This window comes from Microplitis mediator, chromosome 7 (assembly GCF_029852145.1).
Source record: "Microplitis mediator isolate UGA2020A chromosome 7, iyMicMedi2.1, whole genome shotgun sequence".
Lineage (NCBI taxonomy): Eukaryota > Metazoa > Arthropoda > Insecta > Hymenoptera > Braconidae > Microplitis > Microplitis mediator.
In genome coordinates this window covers 18,243,050-18,265,322 of record NC_079975.1, presented here as the reverse complement: position 1 = coordinate 18,265,322, position 22,273 = coordinate 18,243,050, and the positions used below count along the sequence as shown (strand labels likewise).

General features: G+C 30.8%; 1 protein-coding gene across 1 annotated transcript in view; it reads right to left on the bottom strand.

Moving 5' to 3' along the window:
* Positions 1 to 1,664: 1,664 nt before the first annotated feature.
* LOC130671741 (putative uncharacterized protein DDB_G0288537) overlaps positions 1,665 to 22,273 on the bottom strand; it is a 124,921-nt gene continuing 104,312 nt past the window's right edge. Inside the window, exon 10 of the mRNA XM_057475811.1 lies at positions 1,665 to 3,726. Coding sequence (XP_057331794.1) covers positions 3,675 to 3,726 — 52 coding nt within the window. The 3' untranslated portion in view covers positions 1,665 to 3,674. The remainder of the gene's footprint in view (positions 3,727 to 22,273) is intronic.

The following is a 22,273-nucleotide window of genomic DNA, read 5'->3' as shown; positions in this document are numbered from 1 at the left end:
CAATAGATTAGAACAAATCTTAAAATGATCAATAAATGTATTTATCGTTAATAATTATCGTTCAATTTGGAGGTGTAAAATTCGAATACTGCAATGATTAACAATTTTTCTGAAGCTAAAAATCACAATGAAATATAAAATAAAAAATTTTGAATCGCTTCATGGGTTAACTGACATTTTAGACTAAATTTAAAATAATTTTGAACATATGAAAGTAAATATCAATACATCAACCATATATTTAGAGAATGTCTAAAATATAGAGGATAAAAATTATATCATAATTTTAAACTTCATAATGTAATTGCGGAAATCAAGTTTCATATGATACGGAAAAAATATGTAGAATAGAAATTCCTACAAAATTTTACAAAATGTGATAATTCTACATTTTTTTCATCTTCATAAATTATAAAAACTATTTATAATATATTTTATTTTATTTTTTGATAAACAAAAAAAATGTACTATTTTCATTGCATCCATTTTTTTACATGAAATTATTTTCACTACTGTGTTTGTAGCAAGTTCCGGTAACTTCTATTTACTTACAGTTTAGTTACATAACTATTCATTAACCAACTTAAATCAATCAAAGTCACCCTCATAACATAAAAAATATGTCTTAGTATTTAAGGAATCATTTCTCAAACATCATTTCTTTGTATTCAAAAAATATTTCTTACTATTTAAGAAATGGTATCTTAATAGCTAAGAAATCATGTCTTAAAAAATGATTTTTTAACTTTTGAGAAATCATTTCTTAAATAGTAAGAAATATTTGTTAAATGCTAAGAAATCCTTCTATCAGTGTAGTAGTGATATGACATTTTTTCGAATTTAATAGTAATTGTAATATTCCATAAATTTGCCAGTTTTGTATGTTTTCTTTTCCGTTTTATGTAATAAAAATAATTTATTCTAAGAAATAATATAATAACATTAATGACTTTGCCTATGTAAAAAAAAAAGAAACTCAAGAACACTCATAAAGCATATTTTCACCGTTCGAAATGAGCCAGTCAAAATATGTGAATTAATTTTATTTTTCTTTGTGACTATGTGAAAACTCAAGTTATTTTTATAAAATAAAATTATTACACTTTCCAACACACAAATTATTTATACATTCTTAGTTATACATTTAATCGCAACATTGATACCAACGTTGTTTTTCAACTATTAAATGATAAAAACAAAACCAAAATATCGATAAATTGATCTATTTATATATATATATACATATATATAAATATATATTTATATACATATGTATATATGTATATATTGTTAGATTTATTCATGAATTTAATAAATATTTTTGAAAACATGAATAAATTATAACGATAATTTATATATTGTTTAATATAGGCGTTTAACTATCTGAAATCTACCCTTGTATCCCGGGGAGGTTGATTTAACACTATTTTTCGTATTTTCTTACTACTATTTTTTTTTTCAGTTTTCACGTCCTTTATACTTTCTTAACATATCTGAATTTATTACATATATATTACCAGCATTATTGTGCTGTTCATTTCTATATTTATCTACAACTTCTTTCCCAATCACTTCGCGCTTGCAACTCACAGCCAAACCAATTTGTCTAAGTCAACGTGACCAAGTTTGATTCGTCAGATCTTTTGCCTGTATAAAATTTTCTCGAGGGAATCGGTAACCTAGAGAAGTTGTTCACTAATATTATGAAATCTTTTTTGTTTTTGCTCCCTCCTTTCTTCATACATCTCACAGCTTTCTTCACTTGAACTAGTCTAGTACCACAATATATCACAAGTTGTCGCTCTTCAACTTTCTTGACAAGGTCGTACTCGATCAATAGCTTCAACACCACAGTTTCTCTCTTCTATTTGTTTCCTCTTTTATATGCTCTGGTAAATTTTTAATTTTCTTTTAGGCAGATTTGACAAATCATAATATTATAACTACGGCATACAAATATTACGAGAGCTTATGCATTTTATATACTTTTTCAATTTTCCGTATGAGTTAAAAAATATTTTCATTAATTTATTGAAAGTACTTAGACAAATGTTACGCAGTCGCCTAGAAGTGGGTTACTCGTTTATTTGAACGTATCATCGATTCGGTATCTTTGTTTGTATTTATCTTATCGTAGATCTTTGAAATATTAATTTTTGTTGAATGTTCACAGCCTCAACGCGCGCTCCTCTTGTTCCACGCTAATATAATTCGTGGATTTTCACTTAATTACCCGCTATACATCGTCATTTTTTTTTCTTTTTTTTTTTACTAAATCACGTTAATTTTTTTTTTTTTTTTTTTTTTTTTTTCAGAAACTTTATGAATAAAATATAAAATGCACTTTCGACTCAATTAATTAAAAAACAGTTTTTAACAAGTAAAAAATCATACGAAATATAGTAACGTTAAAATAGAAAAGAAATTTTTTTCATTATTGATTTTCAATTTTTGTTACCACTAAAGCTTAATGTTCTTTGTAAGTTAAAATCAAAGTATATGTATAACTAAATCGTTAAGTGTCGCAGATAACTTGAAATAACTCTCATCGAAAAGCCGATTGAAATTTTCAAAAGATATACTTATTGCAATATATTATATATATATATATATATATATATATATATTTATTTATCATATATATATAATATTTATCATATATTTATTATATATATATATTTATTTACCGTTGATGAAAAAAAAAAATAAATAAACCAAATGGTACCGAGGATATTTACATTTCAGAGGTGGCTTGAGACAATAAGTAAATCTTAATTCCTTTAACAGTATGAAAAATAATAAAACAAATCAGAGTAAGTCTTCATCAATTTCTTCACTTTTTATTCGATGGTTTTTTTTCCGTTGTTTAAAATATATTAATGTAAGTTTTATTTTTATAATGAAACTTAAAATATCACGCTGCTGAGTGTAACAGTCGAATTTGATTATCTATTATTTTATCAATCATAGCCTCAAACGATATTAAATACTGTAAAAAATTTGCGGAGTAAAAGCGGATTAAATCTGGAGTGAACGCGGAGTGAATTTGAAGCGGATAATTTTTATCTATTAAAACTCCTCGGAATGGAATTGATTTTAATATTGAAGATCCGGATCAAAGTGGATATGGATTAAAATAAAATAAACATTACCACGAAATCATTCCGTTGAAAAAAACTCCGTATTTACTCCGTGTGCAGAGTGATTTTTTTTTTAAAACTCTGGAACAACTTCGAGTGATGGAGTGAATTCGGATTGAAATACAATCTATATTCTCTTCGAATTAAATTCTGATTTTTTACAATGTATGTATATTAATTAATAGAAATTTCAAAAACGGAGTACGAAAGTGCAAGAATTAAATTAAAAAAAAAAAATAATAAAAAAAATTATCTTGAAGTAGATACAATATATGAGCTAGTTTCAGCTCTTCTTAAAGTCGTCTTTAAGGTATGATGAATAGTATGAAGACGTACAAAACCTTCAAGTGTAGGAACAGTTGATGGTTGAACGAATAATAATTCTTGGTGATGCAAGTAATTGCGATGATGACGATGAATGTCTTGGGACTCCTCGGGGCCAGAGCACCGACGATTGAAGTGGTGCAGAGGGTGCGGGAGGACGCGGCGTAGCAGAAGGGTGGGCTGCACCCTACGCGCACCCCTTACCTCCTCTCACTTGTCCTCAGAGTCACCACGTGGCGATGTATCTGTGTCTTGTCTCTCACTGAAACAATTTTAAGAACAGTTTTTATCACAAGTATCGAAAACCGAACAATTTTTTTAATAATATTTAAAAGCTTTGTTAGCAGAAAGTTGTACAACTAGCTCACAGATTCAACCGTTTTTCAAATTTTTTGCATAACATTTTTCATTTGAATCATTAAAAAAGTCGATAAAAACGAAAGAGCGAATAAACATCTATTCTTCCAGGAACATTTTTTAATTATGTACAATGTAGAAGACTTCAATAGATTATCGTCCATTGTTTTGAGAAATTCATATCAAATTACAAATATGGTATTGATTACGTGATAGCAATCAAATGTAGAACACGACTGATCTGAATAATCGATAATCAGTACAATCAACAATGTTGATCAAGTATATTTTGATATGTAAATAATATATCGTCATTTGTAACTTAGCATACAATTCTTTAAATAAAAGATATAAGAAAGTTAATCACGGATCAACTAATGAAGCTTATATTTTAATCTTGTCGAGTTTCAAAACTCGAGAATTAAGATTATTTTTTTAATTTTCGGATGAAGATAAACGATAAAAAATGATTTTATCTGATTATAGGGGAGGAAGGGGCAAAAGGGGTGGTACTTAAGGAAATACCAAGTTTTCGAGGACTCAAATACGCTAAATCTTTTTTTTTTTAATGATATTCAAAGTAAGTAGAAGAAATTTTCAGTTACCGTTGAAAAAAAAAATTTTTCATTTCTGCGGGCAAAGTGGGGTACCCCCTAAAAAAAGTAAAAAAAAAAATTTCTGGATTTTAAACGAATTTGATTAAGTTGGATTTTTTCGTAAGTAATTTACATGAAGAAAAATTATATTTTACATGTTTATTGGAGACAAAAGAACAAAACAAATTTTTAATAGTTTTTATCATCAAACAAACGTCATTAATATTTTTCAACTGACAATTGATTTTTGAAAAAGTTTACCAAAAAAAATTCAAAGTAACGCTTAGATATATTTACAGAAGTGATTTTGGAATGTTTAAAAACCATTTAAAATATAAAAATTTTTTTTATAAAATTTTGGGGGTACCCCGTTCTGCCTACCCTACCCCCTTTCGCCCCCCCCCCTTCCCCTATATGAGTATATATGAGTATATTTGATTATATATGAGATCATATATAATTATATATAATCATATATGGAATTATATATGATTATACGTGGTTATACATAGAATTATATATAATTATATATGAACTTATATATAATTAGATCTGATCAGACCTGGCTGATGAAGGCTAGGTATTATCATATATAAGTCTATATATGATCAGGTCTAATTATATATAAGTCTATACATAATTAGACCTGATTAGATCTAACTGATGGAAGCTAAATATAATCATATATAAGCCTATATTTCAGACTTATCTCAAGAATTTTTTTACTCGGTTTAAAGTATTTAGATTTTTTATTCCAGTATTTTTTTCTTGGCTTAACATAATTTAGTTTTCGATTCAAGTATTTTTTTCCTTGGCTTAAAATAATTTAATTATTGACTCAAGCATTTTTTTTTCTTCGTTTGAAACAGTTTGATTTTCGACTCAAATTTTTTTTTCGTGGTTTAGTGACTTGATTCTCGGCCCAAGTATTTTTAACTTCCCGCTAAGAAAATCGACGATTTTCAAAAAATTGGGAAGTTATTGTTTTCACCCCGATTCGCGAAAATCGAAATTTCATCAGATGTCGACGTTTTGAGGTCCTAGAAAGCTATTCTGACTATTTTCAGAATGATGTCCGAGTGTATGTGTATGTATGTATGTATGTATGTATGTATGTATGTATGTATGTATGCGTGTGTATGCGTGTGTGTGTGTGTGTGTGTGTGTGTGTGTGTGTGTGTGTGTGTGTGTGTGTGTGTGTGTGTGTGTGTGTGTGTGTGTGTGTGTGTGTGTGTGTGTGTGTGTGTGTGTGTGTGTGTGTGTGTGTGTGTGTGACCGGTCTATAACTTTTTAACTAATGAACTGATTTGGATGGTTAAGGCGGCAATCGAAAGAGCTTGTTGGCCATCAACTTAATAAGCCGCGTCGAATGCCACCTTAACCATCTCAATCGGTTAATTTGTTCGAGAGATATCGGTGGCGAAAGAAATGGTAAAAAACGGTTTTTTTTCGATTATCTTTGAAGTGACTCATCCGATCAATTTCAAAATTTAATCAGCTCTAGAATTCAAGAGAACGCGTCGGTTGCCACCTCAAACGTTAAAATCGGTTGATTAGTTCAAAAGATATCGGCGCTGAAAAGTTAAAAAAATAACATTTTATGTTATTTTTCCCAGATAAATCAAAATATAATGTGCCAAAATGTGTCTGAAATCATACCAACTCTTTCTCTTTATAGTCTCTTCCGATCATCAGATAATGTCATATAACTTGTTCCTTAGTTTTTAACATATTTTCAGCAAAAAATTGAAAAAAACCCAGTCTTTAATGTTTTTCTCGGATATTCCATATATTATTGCTCTGTCCTAAGTAAAAACTCATTCAAATCTTGATTTTGTTCACTGACATTGATTTCTGCGTCAACACATTTATTTCAGAGAACATAATCGATAATAAAAATTTAAAAGCCGCTTCTTCATTAATGATTTTCGATTCTTAACTTTTCAAACTCTAGCATAAAACGTAACTTGTTAGAGCTTGAAAAGCTCATAAAATAATGATTCCATGTAATAGCATTTTCGAGCTCGAAGAGCTTGAAAATATATTCACAGTGATGTTTTCAAGCTCCTTGAGCTCGAAAATAGCGGGAAGTTTTGGGGCTGGCCCGCAGGGTCAATCGACGCCCAGATTTTTTTTCTTGGTTTTTCCAGAAATAATTTTTCTTGTTTAAAAAAATTATCTAACTCTGTGCGACTTATTTATCTCTCTGGAGGGTTAAACGTCATTTTTTTTACCTTCGGTAAAGAAGGAATATTAATTTTTTTGACGTATGATAGGACTCGAACTGCCGACCCTTCGATTGAGAGCAGTTCAAGTCATGTGCTTTAGCCCGCTCGGCCACCACATCCATTTGGAAATAACTGGTGGCTTCAAGGCGAGGCCAAGCATGTGGGTGAACTAAGAAGGAGAGCCAGACTAAAAAAAAATCCAACAACAGATGCAGCAGCAACAGCCAAGAACAGCAATCAATCGCAATGCGACGCGAAACAATGGACCTAGCCTTAATCTAGACTTAAACTGACTGTCAGTGCTTTAAGCACCATAATATGTAAATATGTATGTAATGAAATATCCTGATCTCTTCCCAATATCCCCTCCCAGCTCCCTTAATCCCATCCACCGCGCCTAGTCCATTAAAGGAAAGTGAAAATGGTTTTTATTTAAATTTTTAAAAATTTATTGTTTTTTTTACCATTCAATCAAATTTTTATTAGTGTAAGCGGAAAGATAATGATTAACAATAACAGATCTCATAAAGGTAAGAAATTATTACACATATTATAATTAATGTTTTTTAGATAAGAACATCATCCGGATGTCAAATCGAAAATTATCTTTGTATTATTGTTTAACCTTCCGTTACGCGCGCTTTTTCTAGTGTCTCACTCGTATTCACGCCAACTCTATTAGGTTGAGTAGTGTTGTGCGGGGAATCGCCGTATAGCGCGAGTAACGAAAAGTTAAGTTGTTCTAAGGATATTTATTACTTATTTATGTTTGTATCTGTTAAATCTTTATAAATAAAACTCATTTTAAAACGAAAAAAAAAAAAAAAAAATGAAACGCATTTGGAAATATAAATGTAAATGTAAATATGTAAATATGAGTTTTTAAGCATATAGTATTATATGTTAATATATTATTTTTAAATAGAGTCTATTAGTTAGTAAGTAAAAATCTATGTTTTTATGGTTTTATTTTTTTTCATATCATCATTTAAACATTTATTAAAAATGTCAAAAGACATACAAACAAACGATAAGATTATAGACAAAATTAGATATACTAAAGATAAAATTTATACTGAGATTTATATTATAACTATAACCAAGTATAAACCAAAAATATTATATTTTATTTTTAATCTGTTTAAGTTATTTTTAAGATGTTTTTTACTTATACTGTGTATCAGAGTTTATATCAAATAAGAACATACTTTATAAATCGAAAAAATCGCATTTGGAAATAGAAATTCATTCTTTTACTTAAAGCTATTCAGTATTATATGTATTCAAGACTAAGCTAAAAAAAATTTCTTTATTGAATAATAAAAATTTGAAACTGGCAAACCAAGGCTTGTGAATTAATTATTAATTAACGAAAAAGGATCCTTAAAATTTTGATGAAAATGCACCGGAACTAGAGATTTCAAGCTATAAAATGCTTTCTTTTAAATCTAGGAACGATTATTTTTCCCCCGACGGATGATGATCAGGGCACACACACACACACACACACACACACACACACACACACACACACACACACACACACACACACACACACACACACACACACACACACACACACACACACACACATTTTCTTTATTATTAGGGTGGTTAAAAAAATATGTCAAAATAAATAATATAAAATTGAGTTTTTTTTGTTGACATTGAAATCTTACTTTTGCTAGTATACATTTTATGTCACTTCATAAAAATGGTCAAGCGTAGCAGAACTTGGTTGACATATGAATCGACGAACTACATTTGCATAATATAACTTTCTCTCTTGGGTTGGAGACGTGGACGGAAATAGTTTTAACCACGTTTTTCGAGGTTATGGTTGCATTATTACAGCAAGATGGATGGTTCATATTGGTAAGCTGCATTTACAGACAAAGTTTCACATAGGTCGCTTACAGGTTATATGCATACATCAAATAATTATTTTGCGGTTTAATAATACTTGAATTCCCCTGTACTCATGTTCTCTCGACTTATTGAAATTCATATTTAGTAATGTTTATTAACTACTTTCTGTGAAAATTCTGGAATATTAAGAAATTACTTATCTAAGTCCAATTTTTAAAAATTAAGTTTTGAACTCCAAATACGAATGTAACTATCTCATGTATCTCAAATAAAATGGTGGTTTTTGGTGGGTGAGTTGACGAGATGTCAACTGGCGTTATCAGCCTTCCCTTACAGATGTTTGTTCAAATTCGAGCCTTGCATGAACTGAGCACCTCTAACGGCTTATTTTTAGGAGAATGTTCCGGAACATTCCTGATTGAGTTTAATGACTGAAAAGTAACACCTAACTTAAATGGCTCAATCACACATGAGATCTATTCAGAAACAGAGCTTCGCAATACCTCTAGCGTAGCTGGATCGAGAAGGATTTCCTTTTACACGATGTTCAGGGTCACGGCATTGATATTAAATCATCTTCGCTGCTATCTTGCTTCGAGGAATAGATTACTTCTGAGTGGTTGAAAGAGTTCTATGCTATTTTTCAATGTCCACAAAAAGGAAAAAAATCGACAGACACTAAGTGCTCACGTTTAAAAAATATAAAGAACATTGGGCTGCTGTTAAGTCCCCAAATCAGAATACATAAACGTATATTTTATGGATGTTATTGCTTTTAGCCTGAAGAGAGCGAGAAAAATTAAATTGCTCAAATATCGAGCGAGTTATTAGCTCGGATTTCCGGGTCTCAAGCAGCGTCATATGTTTCGGCTAGCTGCGGGCTACGACTACAGCCACCGAGTCCCTTTTTAGAAGATATATTTCCGTTACTTTGTTGACGACAGAGGAAAGTTCTTGTCAACAGAGAATTTATTTTATATTATAATATAAATCATCATGATTCTATTCTATATTTGATAAGAAGAATTAAATAAATAAACACGGAAAAAAGAAAACTGGAATAATTGTTATTCGATCGAGCGTTTATTACATTTTCAAATAGTAACGCGGCGCTTCATAAACGAAACTGTAAAAGTTACAGTTTGGCACCGCGCAGTAAGTTCTACATTTCAAGTATGAAACATTACAGTTTTACCGTATATTTAATTTACAAACTCACCCCTAGCGGTATGAAATATATTCTGGAACCACTCTGGAAACAGAGTCAGAATGGAACCATACTGATTCCAGCGTGATTTCAGAGCGGTTTTGTGCCCTTTTTAGGTAGATTTTTCTCAAATCTAACTATTTTATTTGTCCTCATGGTCGATTTTTCAAGGAATTTTGTCACAACCTATCATAATTGGTTGAGTAGAGTTCGAAAATACCATTCGTTGAAAAGTTTATATATGTATGTATGTATGTATGTATGTATGTATGTATGTATGTATGTATGTATGTATGTATGTATGTATGTATGTATGTATGTATGTATGTATGTATGTATGTATGTATGTATGTATGTATGTATGTATGAATGTATGTATGTATGTATGTATGTATGTATGTATGTATGTATACATGTAATAGAACCATGTTTTGAGGACACGATTGCGCCGAGAATTCTTATCGGATCCTAATGAAATTTTTCACACTTACTCTATGGGCGATTATTACGGTTAAGTTCGAAGACGGGCTAAATCGGTTGATTAGTTTAGTAGTTATAACTGTTTGAAATTTTCACGATTTTTCGAAAAAATCAGTTTTTATCTACTTTCAAGTTCATATAATTTTAAAACTAATACTCATAGACAATTTCCGTAAAAAGTATCTGAAAGCTTGTCTAATAAGCTCTGATTTATGACCTTAAACTTTATATTTTGACCATTTTTTCTAATAATTTGATAACCTTGAAAGTTTTAATGGAATCAAAAAATGTGGAAAATATGGTTTTCATTCCACATAACTTATGTATTTCCCATTATAATACAAATTTGTCAGTTTTATTTTATTGTGAACAAAATAACCTGTAAATTTCACAGCTATTTTATATTTTAAAAGTATTTCTTTTATTATTTATGATGTTTCAATCGTACCTGGAGTCCTATAATTATATCTGATCTTGTTATCGTAATAGCAATTACAATTATGATCTCATACCAATTAAATTATCTATACTTTGTTTACGTGAAGGTTGGTTTGGTACATTACCTTTATAACCTTTTGTCAAATCAACTATCTGAAGTTCTCGATCGAAAATAGTCCTTGTCCTTTTTTACCCTCACTCTTAGAAAACGAGCCTAATGTCATATCATGACTATACACTAACATATATCACAAGATATGTATGTATTCAACTTTTTATATAGATTAATTGGAAAATCTACCTCCCATTTCGGCTGCCGAATGGCCTTTTTTAACTTCCCGCTAAAAAATTGAAAATTTAAAAAAATTCGGGAAGTTATTGGTTTCGGTCCGATTTGCAAAAACCAAATTTCTATCAGATTTTGACGTTTTGAGGATCTAGGAAGCTATCCTGACTAATTTCACGATGATGTCCGAGTGTACGTATGTATGTATGTAAATATTCATAACTCTTGAACGGATGAACCGATTTTGATCTTTGAAGTGTCATTCGACGGGGCTTGTTAATATCTTAAAGCTGTAAAAATTTGAGCTTAATCGGTAGGGTGCGTTCGGAGATATTTCAAAAATAAAATTTTTTCACAAATGTTTTATTTGGATAACTTTTAATTTGCTCGATGGGTTGATTCCGAAATCTAATAAGCTCTAAAACTTTATAAGCCGCGTCGAATGCCACCTCAACCATCAAAATCGGTTCATTCGTTCAAGAGAAACCGTTGACGGAAGAATTCAAAAAAAATTTCATTTTTGGTTTTTTTGAAATTTCTCAAAAACGACTTGATCAATAAATTTCAAAATTTGATCAGCTTTAGAACTTGATAAAACACGTCGATTGCCGCCGCAACCATCAAAATCGGTTAATTCGTTCGCGAGATATCGTGGGAGAAAGAAATGCAAAAATCGGTTTTTTTCGAAAACAATGGCACGCAAAAGTATTATCGAGTTCGGAGAGCTCGAAAATGTATTCACAATAATGTTTTCGAGGTTCTTGAGCTCGAAAACAGCGGGAAGTTTTGGGGCTGGCCCGCAGGGTCAACTGACAGACCGTTTTTTTTTGTGACCACTGTGGGATTCGAACCTACACCTTGTGAAAATTCCAGTTCGAGTGCAAGCATGCTAACCACTTGGCTATAAGTACCATTCGAATAACTCGAAGTATATGCCAAATATAAATAAAATACAATGACAAAATTTTAGAGACAGTATTTGTTGTTGAAAAAAATTATAATCTTTGCACAGATCATCTTATAAAATACATAGCGTATGTATACTATCTCTAAATTTTTTTGGAATTCAATGAATGGAATGAAAACTTATGAAATTTTATCAGACCATTTTTAGTACAAAATATTGTGGAATTATTCTTTCACCGAATGGATTTCCATAAACGTTTAAATACTAATTTAGTTACCAATTTTTTACTACTGACGCCAGACAGATGAAGTATTTAAGTTCTATACGAGAGTGTTTGGTATATATTTATTTTAGTCAGTAGATAATACTATACAAACATTGGACTTAATATTTAATGCTTCAAAAATGTCATTACCTTAAATGATATATTTATATCTATACCTGTACCTGAATACACTCTTTGCTAGAGAAAGCAGCAGACATATGGGTGTAATTATATGTCTCCAAATAGTCCCTTTGTCTTTTCTTATCTACACAAACTCTTAGGATTAATTTTAAAATGGGTCTAATTGGGAAGGTCATGAATGATGTAAAGTATTCATTGACCCTTACCATTAAAATCCAATTACTGATATTTGAGTGCAACTGGGTACAAAATCCCCTCCCTAAAGTATGTTGCAGTTTATTTAAACCCCGGTCCCAAAAATTTTAACATCATTCAGTTTCAAACTTTCAACCGAGTTGTCTCTGGGTTCAAATAAAATTTTCAAAACTCTAAATCAAAAGTTTTTACATTTTAAAAATTTATATTCATCATGAGTGTTCAGTGTTCTGGTTCAAGTCCGTGTGATGTGAAAACTGGGTTCAAACGAAGTGCTGATACTTTCGGCGTTGAGCCTGATGCTCAATCAAAAAGCGCCAAAACTGAAGAAGTCAGCGAACTGGCAACAACTTCTTCACTTCATTGTGGAATCGACGGAAATATAAACTTCCGCCCAGTGAGCTGCCAAAGGGTTAGGCCGACAATTACCACACAGAAAAAAAGGAAATCTTGAAACAAGAAATAAAATGTCTTCGAAATTTTTTTCTTGAACCAAGCGAAATTTCTTACTTTATTGAAGTAAAAAAATTATTTGGATCAAGAAATTATTTCCTTCGCGGAAGACATAATTTTCTTAGTCTAAAACATAAATTCTTTTCTCACCTCCGGGCGGAAAGCGTCAACTTTCGTCCCGCTGTGCAAAACGAAGTTGCCGCTTCCCGCCTCCGTCGAGGAGAAAAATAGTATACACTCCTCGGGAAGTAAATAAGAAAGCCTCAGATCACATGTTTGTTGACCTCGGCTTCGCCTCGGCCAACAATTACATGTGATCTGAGACATTTCTTACTTTACTTCCCTCGGTGTGTAATATACTATTAAACCAAGAAAAAACTTTCTTGGTCCCAAAAATTTGGTTTTTGGTTCGAGAAGATTTTTTTTTCAATTCAACAAATTTTTTTTTTGGCTGAAAATTGTTACGTTTTTAAGTCAAGAAAAAATATCTTGAGCTGAAACGAAAAAGTTTTTGAACCATGAAAAATAATGTTTTAAACCAAGAACAAACTTTCTTGGCCCAAGAAAGTTTGTTCTTGGTTTAAAGCATTATTTTCTCGGGCCAAGAAAGTTTGTTTTTAACTCGAGAAATTTGTTTCTTGTCTAAAGACTGTTACCTTATCGAGTCAAGAAACAATGTCTTGAGCTAAAAAAAAAAGTTTTTGTACTAAGAAAAAAAATTTTTTAAACCAAGAAGAAACTTTCTTGGGCCAAGAATTTTTTTATTTGTCGCAAACAAAAAAAAAATTTTCAGCCAAGAAATTAATTTCTTTAATTAAGCAAATAAATCTATCGAGCTAAAAAATTTTATTTTTTTTTGTTTCATTTATTTAATGAACAATTTTTTTTTTTGTTTAAGTATTACAAACAATGCTGTGAAGCAAATAAATACTGTATCAGAAGCATTTATAAAGGATGGGTAAGTTTCGCAATAAGTTAAATATTTAAACAAATTGAGAAAAAACAATTATCGCTTAACCGAGGAATCGAACCCAGATCGATTCGGCGTCACGCGAGAGCTTTACCAACTAAGCCATCCCAGCCTTTGCTAGGCTACGTTCACTTTGCCCACATATACTGAACCACACTGGCTTATGGTCAGTCACATTTTTAAATCCTAAACCTAGAATTAATTTTACAAATGTTATCGCCAATAATTTAGAAAAATGTTAGTTTTGACATTTTACCAAAATACTGAACGGATTGTATGAATCGTTCATAAATGAATTTCGACATAAATATAAAAAAGTTAAAAAAAAAAAACAAATTTAATTACAAAAAAAATTGAGAAATTATTCAATATTATTGAATTACATTAATCAATTAATTTATTATAATAATATAATTTGGTTATTTAATTTTTAATTTATTTAAAATGAAAAGGTGAACTCAAAATCCATTTGCTGCGCTAGTGTGAGAAAGAGAGAGAGTGGGGAGTATTCATTCCTTCGGGTGCGAAGGAGGGAGCACCTATGAGTGAGAATCCAAGAGAAAACTTTCTTGGCTTGAGACTCTAGTAATCTTGGTTTGAGATTTTTCGTGTGATTGGTCAGAGAAAGTACACTATACTCAAACCAAGAGTTTAAATTTCTTGAATCAACTCCCTTTATTTTTAGTTCGAGTTCGTACCGTTTATTGTCTCAAAACATCATAGTTCTTTGATTAAGTGTATAACTTTCTCGAACTAAATATTTTTATTTCTTGGTTTAAGTAAGTAACATACTCAGGTTAAGAAAAATTATTATTAAACTAAAAACTGCAAGTTTTTAAAACAAGTAATTCTATTATTGGACCAAGTATGAAATATGTATTGGCTTAAGAATTTTTTTTCTTAATTGAAGATTTAAAATTCAAGAAATTATTTCACTTCGTTCAAGAAATTTCCGGTTTTCATTCCACTCGCTGAAAAATTTCTTGGTTGAAGAAAAATTTTCTTGAGTCAAGATTTTTTTTTTTCTGTGCATCAACATCAAGACAAAAATGGTGCCTATCCAGAGGAAGGTTCCGGTGCCACAACCCGTCATCGTGGAGAAAGAGGTGGAGCTGATTACGGTTCCGAAGGGAGTGAAGCCAGCTCTGCAGAATCGGCATTTAAGAAAATTGGAACCAGTTGTCTGTAGCCACGAAATGTCTGGCCTTTTCTCGGTAATGTAAACAACCATGTTGTTTACTTGTAAATATTTTTTTGTATGTATGAATATTATACCTTTTCGAAAATTATTCAACACGCGATAAAAGAGTTGAGTCGTTAATTGGGTTCAGTGAAAATTTAATTATTTTTACTTAAAACAATCATTGACTAATCCTCTTTTCTCGAGTGTGCGGAACGCAATTGATGATACCTCCTCGTGGTGCGATCTTGGCATTGATAAATTTTTTTATAAATTAATTTATCTTTGGCAAAATCATCAAACTTAATTTTAGTATGTAGTTTTAACTAAAATTTAATAACGTTACATTTGAAGCGTTTAAAAATCTTTTTTTTTTTAAAAAAAAACGTCCCAAAGAGTTAATTTTTAAAGAAGTTAATAGCTATTCCAAAAAATGAAAGCCTTTTTTTTAAAAAAAACTCATCATTTTTCTCGGGTATTTAACTAAATGCTGTTCAATATACCCCTGCGAAACATCGTTTGTTGATAGGACATCATTTTACATCGAATTCGTTAATTCCTGTACTGTTCATTCTATCTCATCGTAGATATTTTCGATTAAATTTAGGTTTGTTGCAAGAAACCACGAGAAGTTTAAGATAGAACATAATTTATATACTGTAAAAAATACCCAGGGTAAGTCTCAGTGGTGTAGGTGTTAAAATTGGCGGTGTTAAATTTTAACTCCAAAAGCGGTGTGTGTGTGTGTGTGTGTGTGTGTGTGTGTGTGTGTGTGTGTGTGAGAGTGTGTGTGTACATGTTTGTTTGAGTAAGTGTGTGTGCGCTTGCGTGTGTTTTCGCGTGTGCGCTCGCGTGTTTGAGTGCGGTTGCGCGCAAGCGTGCGTGTGTGTGTATGTGCTTGCGTGAGTTTGAGTGTGTGTGTGTGTGTGTGTGTGTGTGTGTGTGTGCACGTGTCTGAGTGCGTGTGTGTGTGTGTGTCACGATATTTTTTGCGTTTGGTTTGACGCGGTTTACTCCGCTTTTAACACTGCCGAATCACGCCTCCTACACCGGTGTAATTTCATTTTAACACCGGGCGGTGCATTTTGCATTATGAGTCCATTTTTAACACCACTCTTTTGACAGTGTATTATAACTGTCCCTGGATTTCTCTGGCGTCCTATGGAATCCCATGGACTATTTTAATTAACAACCTATTTATGGATTTCACTCGGATTTTTATGAGAATTCATGATGGTTATATTAGATGATCCGGATAAAAAGAATCCATAAAAATTTATGTTCATTCCTCATTCAATAAAAAATATCTTTATGAGTTCCTATGGGTTTCTATGGAATTTTCTGCTCACTTATCATTCTTACGGATTTGACATCGATTTTTATGGGAATCCATGATGGTTATATTAGATGACAATCCACTCATTAAAATCCATCACAATTTACGGTCTTATCCCATTTTATAAAAAATATCTTTAGGGGTTCCTATGGATTCCTCTGATTGTTAAGCATGAATTTTACCTCGAGTCGTATGAGAATCCACGATGGTAATAATGGACGAGAATCCAAATGAAAAAATTCATAAAAATTTATTTCCCTTCCAACGGAAAATAATTTCATGAGTTTCTACGGTTTGCTACAGATTCTTCCGTTCATCAATAGTTATGGATTTTATCCGGATTTTTACGAAAATCCATGATGGTTGTATCAGATTCCGGGAAAAAATGATCAGACCTGACCATGTCTGTCTATGCCTGGTCATGCCTATGTGTGTGTGTGTGTGTGTGTGTGTGTGTCCATTAACTAATGGACCGATTTAGATGGTTAAGGTGGCATTCGAAAATTACGAAAAAAAACAAATTTTTTTTTTTTTAGTTTTTTATTGATTTCTCAGAAACGAGTTAAACGATCAACTTCAAAATCTAATCAGCTCTAGAACTTGATAAAACGCGTCGATCGCCGCCTTAACCATCTCAATCGGTTAATTTGTTCGAGAGATATCGTTGGCGAAAGAAATGATAAAAAACGGTTTTTTTCGATTATCTTTGCAGTGACTCATCCGGTTAATTTCAAAATTATATCAGCTCTAGAATTCAAGAAAACGCGCCGATCGCCACCTCAAACATCAAAATCGGTTCATTAGTTCAAAATATACCGGCGCTGAAAAGTTAAAAAAATAACATAAAACGTTATTTTTTCCGGATGAATCAAAATACAACGCACTAAAATGTTTTAGATCACAACAACTCTTCCTCTTCATGGTCTCTTCTGATCATCTTATAATGTCATCTAACTTGTTCTTTAGTTTAAATCATATTATCAGCAAAAAATTGAAAAAACAGCAGTTTTTAATATTTTTCTCGGATATTACATATATTATTGCTCTGACCTAAGTCAAAACTCACTCAAATCTTGATTTTGATCACTGACATTGATTTCTGCCTCAATACATATATTTCATTGAACATAATCGGGAATAAAAATTTAAAAACCGCTTCTTCATTAATAATTTTCGATCCTTAACTTGTCAAATTTCAGCAAAAAACGTAACATGGTAGAGCTTGAAAAGCTCATAAAAAATAATCGCAGGTAATAGAATTTTCGAGCTCGAAGAGCTCGAAAATATATTCACAGTAATGTTTTCCAGCTCCTTGAGCTCGAAAACAGCGGGAAGTTTTGGGGCTGGCCCGGAGGGTCAACCGACGCCCAGATTTTTTTTTCACTTTTTATGTAATTTTTAAAATTATTGTACACTTGGACTTATCGCTACCTTTCTGTTCTTCTTCATTGTTATTAAAATAACTCATTGAAGATACGACTAGAATACTTTAAGTCTTTTTTACTCACTATTAATCATTAAACAAATTGAGGTTTTAACCGAAGCTCTAACTCAATTGCTTGATGAATTATGAATAAAAGTTATTTTTATGAATACTTTTTAATAAATACAAAAAATTGTTAATTAGCAAATGCGCTTTTTAGCAATAAAAAAATTTTCAAGGAACGATTTTTTTCTTAAAAATCGTTATTTTGAAAGACTTGAGAGAAATATTTGCTGGGTGAAGATATATTTAGAGGAGAAGAAAGTCACCGGTGCTAAGCAGCATAGGAAGTAGTTCAGTGTTCGCCACTAGATGGCACCCAACCTCTGTGCTGTTCCTGGTTAGATATGTATTTCAGAGTTCTCATATTCTATACTTAAAAACAATTCTGGCACAGTTACATTTAAAAAATATGAATTTTTGAACTTTATTAAATAATTTTTTTTTTTGTTTCATTTCTAGTCTAGTCAAGTTAAGAAATCAATCAATTTTTTAAATTTAAACAGTAAAAATTCCACTTATTGACATAATATTGTGAAAAAAGACCATTATTGACGGTTGTATTCTAATTTATTAATTTATTTGATTTTTATAGATAGTTATAGATATATATATATATATATATATATATATATATATATATATATATATATATATATAGATATAAAAAGCTCGAAAATTCATATTTTTTAAAAAAACACAGTTCATAGATATCAAATGAATAAGAATGTAGCCGTCAATAATGGTCTTTTTCACATTATTGTGACAATGAGTGAAATTTTTACTGCTGAAATTTACAAAATTACGTGATTGTTTGTTTACCTTACTTAACAAAAAAATGAAGAAAATAAATAAATTTTTTTTTAATAAAATTCAAAAATTCATATTTTAGCAAAAACGAAAAACACAGTTCTAAAAATTTCAGGATCTTTTAAAATAAGTACAAAGTGTTATACAAAAAAAATTGAGCCAAAAAATTAATGTCGATCGTCATTTTGGACGAATTTCAAGAATTCAAAATTTGACGAATTTGTCATTTTTCAAAATTTTTTTTTGGAATATTTTTTTTCATAGTTTCGAGCATCTCTTTTAAAACAAGCTTCGGATCATTACTGTAACTATCATAATTTTCGAGATATTTAAAAAATAAAGTTGAAAAACTGAAAAATAGCGAAATTTTGTATTTTGCATAACTTTTGAAGGAAAATTTTCAAATTTTTTTTCTTTGGCAGAATCGCGTTATATGGTAATAGAAAACTTCTGACCAAAATTCGTCCAAATCGAAAGGGGTCGATTCCAACTATTGGTCGATTTGACATGGAATGACCCATATACAATAACTGCCATGAAAAACAAAAAAAAAACCTCGCCGACTTATCGACTCAATCCCAAGCCCTTCTGATTCGAAGTCTGATGTGTTAACCACTGTGCTGAATCACACACTTGAAAGGATAAGTTAATTGTATTTATTTGGATACAAATGAACTGTAGAAAATTGAAGACATTAATAAATGATTTATTCTATTATTTGTATTGTATTCAATTATGTTATTGTTTATAGGGTCAAGAGACCAATAGCGGCATACCCACTACTAGCGGAGCAATAATTCCTTCTTTTGGCAAATTAAAAAAAAATGAGAAGTTGAAATCTTTTAAACTTAACTAAAACTTTTTTAATTTTATATGTCAGTTTTTTACAACTTAATTCATTGTTGAAACTTCCAAATTTTAGCTGTCATCCCGCTTTGGGTCTTGTTAGTCTATTTCCAAGAATTTAACAAAAAAGATATCTTTATAACATTTATGAATGCGGTAATAAATTAAAAAATTTTATAGACTTTATTTTATAAATCATTATACAGTTTTTATGAATACTCTTACGTTGTTTGGTCGTATCTAAATTATTTCACAAAATATTATGATTCACACACCCGCACAGCTTGATATTCACTCAGAAATTGCCATTCGATAAAGTTTTTTAGAACTCAATTGTATAAAATTTTATATAATTATATAAAATTTTTTCGACCGAATAAGATAACATAATTATTTGTATTTATATAAATATATATATATATATATATATATATATATATATATATATATATATATATATATATATATATATATATATATATATATATATATATATATATATATATATATATCGTTATATAAGACTATACACTGTAAAAAATTCGCAGAGTGAATGCGGATTAAATCCGGACTAAATGCGGAGTGAATGAATTTTTAATTATTCACTCTCGTCGGAGTGAAATTCACTCCGCAGGGGAGTTTTCGCGGAGTAGATAATTTTTTATTAATTTAATCCCTCCGGAGTGAAATTCACTCCGGAGCGGAGTTTTGAAAATATTATTAATAAAATATAACTCCACTCAATAAAATCGAAGTAAAAATTCGCGTATTACATTATTGATCAGCTGATATGCACACACATACGCACATACATATTTAGGCACACACGCGCACTCGCACACACACGCACGCACACATTTGCACACACGCACTCATTTGCACACACACGCCCACATTTGCACACATGCACACATTTAGCACACACGCGGACACACACGCAGACATTCGCACACATCCGTACACACACAAGCACGCATTCGCACACACGCACACAAACATCTGCACACACCCAAACACTCACACATTCGCACACACACACGCACTCGCACATACACACTGCTTAACAGTTTAATATAAATTAATTTTAATTTTAAAACTCCGGACCGGAGTGAATTGGGAGTGAAATAAAATCCGCGTCCCTCCGAGATCACTCCGCTAAAAAAAAACTCCCAATTCACTCCGCACGCGGAGTGATTTTTTTTAAAACTCCGGAACTCCGAGTGGCGGAGTGAATTCGGATTTAATTTCAATCTGAATTCACTCCGGATTTTTTACAGTGTATATAAATTTACATAATTATATGGGTCATTCCACGTAATAAAATTATTTTTACGGGGCGACCCTTGTCGATTTGGTTCAGACATTGTGGAGTCGTTCTATATATTGAAAAAAAAATTCTCCAAAAATTTGAGCCTTTTATATGCAGCTGTTTCAAAGTTATGATTTTTTGAATTTTTTAAAAATTTTTGTTTTCAACTTTTTCATTAATTTTTTTGAAGGAAAAAATTTTTTTTAAAAAATGAGCACGTAACAGTTTTTCGTAGGAAAAATTCTTAGCTTTCCAATAAAAATATCCATTTTGTATTTTATGTTACAGAAGACCTTTTAAAATTCGATTAAAGACGAAAAAACAATTTTTATGACTGTGCGGCGCTTGATACATCTAATTTGATATTTTTTTCTGAAAGCTGAGACTTTTTCCCACAAAATATGTAATTTTAAGGATGTGCATATTTTTTGTTTGAACAAAATTAAATAAAATATAAACTTTCTATGATTAAAAAACGTTAATTCTTATTTTTTTTTGAGGATGTCGATACATTTTTAACACATATATATCCTAAGCCATCAACAATAGGTGAGATAGGGTGCACTGCTTGTGTTTCTTCCACCATTTTTGACTCCAAAGATCGTACGTCTAAAACATTTATTTTCTATAAAAAGTCATCATTCCCTGATTAAATGAAACGATTCGAAACGATTTGTAATGTTAAATGTCCATAAAAAGGGTGATTCAAAAGTATTAAAAGTATTCAAAAGCATTAAAAAGTATTTAAAATTTTGTTTCCAATCGTTTTAAGTCGTTTCGTTTAATAAGGATTGGCTATAACAGTGAAATCAACGCTGGTAAAATTTTGAATATCCAGATGCATAAATTTTGCGGTGTGAGGATATGTTTTCGGGTATGCATCTGCAGTAAAGCTCTAAAAATAAAAATTATAAAACTATTTTTCATGATACCAGCATCAATAGTTCAAGTCTAGGAATTAGTAATTTGAACTTTGATTCTTGTGTTTTGTTCAATAGTGATTTCAGACTATTGATGTCATCTGCGTTAACGACAGTTCTGACTTTGTAATCAAGTTTTATAAAAATTTGTGTACATAATAAATAACATTTATGGTTTCTGTTTAATTATAAATTACAAATCATAAGTTAGGCGTACACTAATGGTTGATCACACCATTGGTCTTAATATAACTTGATTCTAACTGGCTGCTGACACTGATAATAATTTTCAATGCAGATAATCATAAAAAAAATAGTGTGTAACACTAGATGAAACACGACTTCAGATTGCAGTTATTGTCAGCTTTTGCCTACGGCTCGGGCAGCCTACTTTACTTTCGTCTGACATCGTTTTGTTTCATCTCTTGCCACACAATGAACTATTACAGTTTGTTAAAACTATAAAATCACAATGACTTGCATTTAAATAATTATTGATTTTGTTCAAACAAAAAATATGCACATCCAGAAAA